General features: G+C 33.8%; 1 protein-coding gene across 2 annotated transcripts in view; it reads right to left on the minus strand.

The window, feature by feature from the left end:
• The window catches only part of LOC125645750 (phosphopantothenate--cysteine ligase-like), a 14,976-nt gene extending 11,187 nt beyond the window's left edge, over nucleotides 1-3,789 (minus strand). For both annotated transcript variants that reach the window (XM_048871547.2, XM_048871546.2), the window contains exons 1-4: nucleotides 3,644-3,789; nucleotides 3,357-3,445; nucleotides 1,690-1,829; nucleotides 1-168 (exon numbers count right to left, since the gene is read on the minus strand). The exon at nucleotides 1-168 is cut by the window's left edge and continues 47 nt beyond it. In XM_048871547.2, coding sequence (XP_048727504.1) covers nucleotides 1-168; nucleotides 1,690-1,829; nucleotides 3,357-3,445; nucleotides 3,644-3,763 — 517 coding nt within the window. In that variant the 5' untranslated portion in view covers nucleotides 3,764-3,789. The remainder of the gene's footprint in view (nucleotides 169-1,689; nucleotides 1,830-3,356; nucleotides 3,446-3,643) is intronic.
• Between the last annotated feature and the right edge of the window lie 3,757 nt (nucleotides 3,790-7,546).

Below are 7,546 nucleotides of genomic sequence, written 5' to 3' on the forward strand. Positions count from 1 at the left end.
ACAACATTGCAGACCGTCCCAGACTCTGTAGACAGGTAGCGCACACCTGTAACAGGTGTAAATACTCGGACAGGGTCTGGAATTCAACATTTAGTAGTGACCTGTCAGCTTGGACTCGCTCATAGTCATGCAGAATGGATGATAGCTGTTTTTGATGTTCTGGTTTAACTAGATGTACAAAAAGAACAATGGTTTCTATTAGGATAAACAAGCAGTGGTTAGAATTGTTACAATGAACACACTGATCAATCTACCTTGACCTATTTCCTGTGTCAGTGCAGCACCATGTTAACTTTGATCTTCAGTACCAAGAAATATTTCTCAAAAATTTAGAAAATTCTTTCCTGTTATTCTTTCATGTGAATCCTCAACATACTCTCTCTCATCCTTAACATATTCTCTATCATCTTTAAAGAGGGAATTCTCATTAAAATAAAAGTATTTTATGGGTTAACGCTCGAAGAGGGAATTCTCAACAAAATAAATGTATTTCAATGGTTAACCAAAGAGCGAATATTCTCAATAAAACGTATATCAAGGGTAAACACATGGTTGATTGACCAATGTGATTGAAAGAAAATCAATGCAAAGAACAATATTTGAAATACCCTATTCATCTTATTGAGCAACCCTGGAGCTTTATAGAAAATTGGAAAAGGTGTCAGTTATTTAGAATTTTATTTTGAAATATTTCCAGTGAAATTTTTACTTTGAGAAATGATTAAAAAGAAATTAAATTTTAAATGAATTATTGTTATACTTTCCTTTACGATAATATAATTCCCTTGGATCTTACTCGTTAATTGTTAAAACAACATAGTAAATACACAAAGATATCATAGCTTATACCAGTAAAAGGTAAGTCGTAACTGTATTTAAATAAGGGAGGGGGTCTTAATATTTGAGAGTTGAAAAAGTTCAAAGGGATGTTTATATAGGGTTAGGGGCACTCAATAGGATGAATGCAGTACACTGAAACAAACTTATCTGAAATTTAAGTCATAACATTCTATTATATTGAGTGCATGTTCCTTTAACCTTTTAATTGCAAATATTTTGTGTTTCCAATCAAAATTTACATTATTTAATTAATATCAAAATCAAGCGTTTCTCCTGCACATTGATAAATTTTTGGTAATCATGCAAGTCCACTTGAATTCACACACAAAAAAAATGTATCTCAGAAAAATTAAATTTCAGTAACCATGGTTTTTAGCAAGAAAGTTTTGATAAACAGATAAGGAAAAAAAATTTATGCACAATAACAAATCTACATATCTGACCGACTACTGCATTGAAACTTTGTAGGAATACAATGCAAGGTCATGTGTTGTGCCAGGCTTTAACACCATTCTGCATTGAGACTTTGTGTTTGTGAGACCTTCAATACCAAGTCTCGTGTTACAGAAGGCTTTAACACAATAAAAAATGATCCCTGCTATCGTGGCTATATGACCCCGAGTGCCAAACATAATAGGTCTAACTTATGACACTTCACCTACAGCTGGTGAAGTCTGAATATGAAGGGAAAATTCATGAAGGGATGTAAAACAAAAACAGAAACTTCCAGATTTACTATTCATAATTGATTGCGTTCTTGTGACCACTACAGATGTTCATGTGACATCCCAGGTTATGACCTCTACAGACATACCTCTATGACCCTCTGTGTGACCTCTACAGACGTACCTCTGACAGATGAATTTGGTTCATCCCCATCCAGCTGTAACAAATCCAGAAAATTGTACCCAGATAAATGACGTAGAAATGGCTTCAGGGACCTGTTTCTGTGGAGGAAAATTACACTATAGCCTTCCTTTAGAAAATATCTGAGGAAAAGTCAAGGAAGAAACATTCGATGCATTCAATTTTCTGAAAGAGGAACCCAGTAACAGAACAGAGATAGAATGCCAAAACACAGTACAGGCATGGTCTTCTAAAACCATTTGGCAAACCTTGGCAAATACATTATTTCCAAGATATTAGCTCTTTTGTGATGGTCACTGATGGAGGTACGTTCAGTATTCTGTTGAACGCTTTGGTGGGTACAAGATGTATACATATAGAATAGACTGACTATGTAAATAAGGATAAAGGTTCTGAAAGCGTAAATTTTGTTTATATCAGATGTTGGTATACATTAAACTGACCATAGTAAGAATAATTTGTCTGAATTAGACAATTAAACTATGAAATTACATGTATTTATTTCCTCTTCTACATGAGTGATACTTTTATCAAAGAAAGATGGTGATTATCGATTTTTGCTCGAGTTATCTTATAATCATATACTCATAAACTTACTAAATTTTGTGTGCCCCTGCAATTCGGGTGGTTGCATGACATATGGTAATCATCCTTTACACAATATAATAAGCAGCAATAAGCATTTGTACCCACCGCATGAATAAGAAAACATATTTTGCGCCCCACCGTGCGTAAGAGTTCAACAAAGAGATATAACTATTGGGCAACTTGGAAATTGCGTATTTCATACCTCCATCTAACGTGATCTCAAGCCATTTAGCAAACCCTGCATGGTCAATTCCGCATCTCTATTTAACATAATCGACTGTTCAAGCCATTTGGCAAACCTTGGCCGATTCTGTACAGGGTCTCCATCTAAACAATGGGCCAAAACACTCACCTAGGTTACCTTAGTTCTGCTTTTCTTTAGAGGATCTTCAAATGAATATTTACCCTCTTAATTTCAATGAAAAACCCCATATCATTATCCCACCCTAATTCCACGGGATCACAACTTAACCAAACTTGAATCCATATAATATAAGGATGCTTCATTACATGTATCAGCAATACTGACATGGCTTTCCTGCTGTATATTTGTGTATCATAAGAAATAAAATACCTGATTAAGTCCCCATGATCCAAAGGGACAGTAAAAACTCTCAATTGACCAGTAAAATTAAAGTTGACCTAACAAATGACCAGTGTATAAAAATAATTCTTTCCAGCCCTGAAGATGATTTTGTGTTGTCAGTTGTCCATAATCTGATTAATATATACATCCGACTAGTACTGTACATGCTATTTAAACTAAAATTATTTTCGATTCCTCCCTCATTTATCTAAAGACTAAAATTAAATTTTTAAAAAAATATTAAAAAAAAAAACCTTGCTTGTCAACAACAATGTTGCGTCACTGGGGCTTGCTCCCGTTATAAAAACATTGCAAACTACAATATATACATTGAATAGTAATGTTTATAATAATTTTTAGGCCTAATAAACGGTCCAGCAATCTCCTGTGTTTGCGTAATCGACTACCCCCCCCCCCCCCCCCCCAACACACACACATTAGGCTTATTGATAAAATTACTGATTGTAAAGGATACTCTGTAGAAGATGCGCCTCTAGACCCCACACTGAAGTTGTCTATAAACCTCACGGTCTTACTCTCCAGCGGCACCGTGGTTCCTCCGCTCTGAAACACAGGCACCAATCTAATTAAAATTAGATCTTTGATCCGCTCATGCAATCGATTGCATGAGCGGATCAAAGATCTAATTTTAATTAGATTGCACAGGCACAGACCGGTGAAACAGAAAGTGAAAGTACAATATTGATAGTAATGTAAATTACTTTCTCCCTTGCTGGCGTCAAGTTTTAATAGCGTACTTACAGTGACAAGAACAACTTTACGATCCAAAGTTTTCTGATGTTCAATGAAATCTATCACTACTGACTTCTGTTCATCAAGTTTGTCAGGGACAGAGTTTTGTCTCAAAAAATTTGCCGCCATTCCTCAAGTCACATTAATTCAATCGTGATCTTATTCGATTTCTTTTTCAGGCCTTTTAAAATATTGAGATACAAAGAAAATCGGTTAAGCTTATACCCTATATATATGAAGCATGCAACACATTCTTGAAAGATCAGACAACAAAGAACTTTACTTCTGAAATGAAGAGTTTGAATTTAAAGACGTTTACTGTTTCTCACTAGGTTTATATTGAGTTTTTTATGCATGTACTAAAAATAACAATTCCTCATTTTTCCATGAAGTGCCAAATGCCCAGTTTCAAATCTTGAAAAATAAATAATTCTCCAAATTAAACCCTAGGTGTGATTGGTTCTGGCAGAGGCCCCGCGGAAAGTTTGAAGAACTTGATAGTGCTTGGTATGACAATGTACCCGTACGACACAATTCCCTTAATTGGTAACTTCGTGAAAACAATATCATTGAAGGCCCAGAACTTAACTACATATACTAACCACTGCATAACGGCAATGTGCATCACTGCCCAGGATCAGAAAGGAATTGAATCCCGTCATATTATGTCTATAAGTGGTCACAAGAGTGAAAATTCCATTAAAAGTTATTCGAGAAATGTTAGTGAAAACAAAAACCGTTAAATGTGTAGTGTTTTACAAAATGTAATGAATTCTGCTTGTTCTAATGGTCCAGCTGATCAAGAAGAACCTGCTGAAAATGTTTCTGAATCACCTTTCTATGAGTTTGAAGTTCAGCAACTTGATAATGCTCAGCTCCCACAGGCACTTGTTTCTGTAAATAACTTACGACCTCTGATACTAATAATAACATTATTATTAGTATACAGAGGTCGTAAGTTATTTACAGAAACAAGTGCCTGTGTCAGCTCCTTAAGCTGAGATACTTGCAGATTTTACTGAGTCGGGAAAATAAAATGCCGCCATCCCTATTTCAACATCATGTACAATATCACGCTCTTTAACATACGGTCTACGGACAGTGTTTTCTCAGGTGAATCAAGTTCAGATTCACTACCATATGAATAACAATTAATTGTTATTACCTGTTCAAGGAACATTGGCTGTTCTTATATTTAAAAGCTGTTACATTTAATATTTCCTTGTTATACACTGAATATTGCAGTTTTATGTAATTTTTAAAATGTAGATTGAATAAGTGAAACCTTTCAAACAGTATTTCATAATTCGGTACAAAAAAAACAATCAATTACCCCTTAGGAGGTCAACATGGTGAAATAAGGACCCGATATCTGGCCCACTCGCTGACCTGAGGTCAGGTCACCTCGTGGGCCAGGTCCCAGGTCCTTATATCACCATGTTAACCTCCAAAAGAGTAATTAATTGTAATATATAGGGCTCACGGCGGGTGTGACCGGTCGACAGGGGATGCTTACTCCTCCTAGACACCTGATCCCATCTCCAGGGGTCCATGTTTGTTCAACTCTCTATTTTGTATCCCTTAAAGGAGTTATGAGATTAATCACTGTTCGAGACTCGTTATTTTTATTTTAACTCCCACTGGTATTTATCACAGGCACCTGAAGTGTGGATATTATGTACATACCCCCCCCCCCCCTTCTAGAATGAAATTATTTTATACAGAACCAAATATTTATCGAAAATATGTTATTTTCCCACCTATCACCCTCATAAGTCGTTCTGAATAGTCAGTTTGTACCTTCTATAAGCCTTTGAGATGACTACTTGTGAGATACATGTACTAAGATATATTAGTAAAAAAAAAAAATCAAGGTCATAATCATTTTGGAAGGTCAAGGTCAATCAGAACATAAAAGTTCCTTATTTCATTGGTTTTTGATAGAAATGTTCCCATCTCCTAAACCTTTCATTTGAATTGATCATGATTGATCACAAATATTCATTGAGACAGGGACTTTTGGACTAAGGTAATTTTGGAAAGGTCAGGGTCACTCAAAACATATACCTTATATATGAAAAAAAATCAATTTTACAATATTTCAACAGTTATTGATCTTTTGGACTAAGATCTCTCAAAGTCATATTGGAAAGGTCAAGGTCACTCAAGACATACCTTATATAAAGAAAAGGTGTCTTATTTCAACAGTTTTAACAGGTATATATTGATTATATATCACACAGATAAGTAATAGGGAAATCGATTTTAGACAAAAATCACTAAAGGTCATTTTCTGTACCTTATAATCATATGAAAAAGAAACTTTCATTTCAACAATATTTCAACAGTTATTGATCATTGTGCGACTCATTCATCTTATGAATTAAGTACTTCATTGGTTAGATGCATTTTGGGGAACATCCATAAGTTTTACTGATATTCTTGTTGTTATTGTTGTGATATGTATATAATGCTAATATTAACTGTTAATCAGGGCTATATATCAAGTGTATTGTTATCATTGTTTGTTTATATTAACTGTTAATCGGGGCTATATAACTAGTTTATTCTTATTGTTGTGATATGTAATGCTAATATTAACTGTTAATCAGGGCTATATACACATGTAACTAGTTTATTGTTATTGTTGTGATATGTAATGCTAATATTAACTGTTAATTAGTTAATTATTGTTATTGTTGTAATATGTAATGCTTAATAAGTTTATGGAACACCAAATTAACATAAACTCAATTAATTGAAGATATCTTCAATTATTTGAAGATATCATCAATTCATTTGATGCGCGCAAGAACTTAATTAAAGATCTTTTCGAATAATTAATGGTATCTCCAATTCTGAATTATTGTGGGCATTAATTGAATTGCATTAATTCTTCAGCTGAATTGATGCGCGCTTTAATTGAAATAATGATCTCTTCAAATGAATTAATGATATCAACAATTGAATTGATGCGCGCATTAATTTCAATTATTGCTCTCTTCAAATGAACTAATGATATCTTTGATTCATTTGAAGAGAGCAATAATTCTTTTAGAGAAAGCACCTATATGATTAAAGATATCTTCAATTCAACATATCCACAATTGAATTAATTATCTTTTTAATTGAATTGTTGCTCTCTTTAAAAGAATTGATGCGCGCATTACTTCCTTATACAAAAGCATTATAAATAATTAAAGATATCTTCAATTGAATTAAAGAGATCATCAAATTATTTATACCGAGCTCTAAATCAAATATTGCGAGCAATAATTCTACGAAATTGATGCTCTCATCAAATGAATTAGCAATAATTGAATTGATGCTATCTTCAAATAATTGAAGGTATCTTCAATTATTTGAGTTTATGTTAATTTGGCGCTCCATATATATTAACTGTTACTCATGCAATATAATTAGTTTATTGTTGTGATATGTAATGCTTATATTGACTGTTCATCAGGCGTCTATAATCAGTTTATTGTTGCGATATGTAATGCTTATATTAACTGTAAATCAGGGTTATAAAGAGTTTATTGGACCTCTCACCTCTCCTTAATGGTACTCTGCTACCAGCGTGCACTCGGCCACGATATTCAACAGTTAGACGGTGACCGCCTATTTTGTATTCTCCTTATAGTTGTAATTGTGTTATCAATTAAAACTCCTGATTATTAAAAATTGAATCATTAAAACATGTTATGACAAATTGATATAAATCATAGCTGTACAGCCATGATGATGTAGTTTTAACATTGCAAAAATTTCCGTAAATGTACTCTGATTTTTGTTTAGAATTAGGTATGTGTTTTCGCGCTGATATGAACACATTGTTGACATTCCAATTAACTCTAAAGTTAATGAGCTAGCACTCTCGGTATGGCGTGTTTACCCTGAATTTTCCCGGTG

This window comes from Ostrea edulis, chromosome 6 (genome assembly GCF_947568905.1).
Source record: "Ostrea edulis chromosome 6, xbOstEdul1.1, whole genome shotgun sequence".
In the NCBI taxonomy this organism is placed as follows: domain Eukaryota; kingdom Metazoa; phylum Mollusca; class Bivalvia; order Ostreida; family Ostreidae; genus Ostrea; species Ostrea edulis.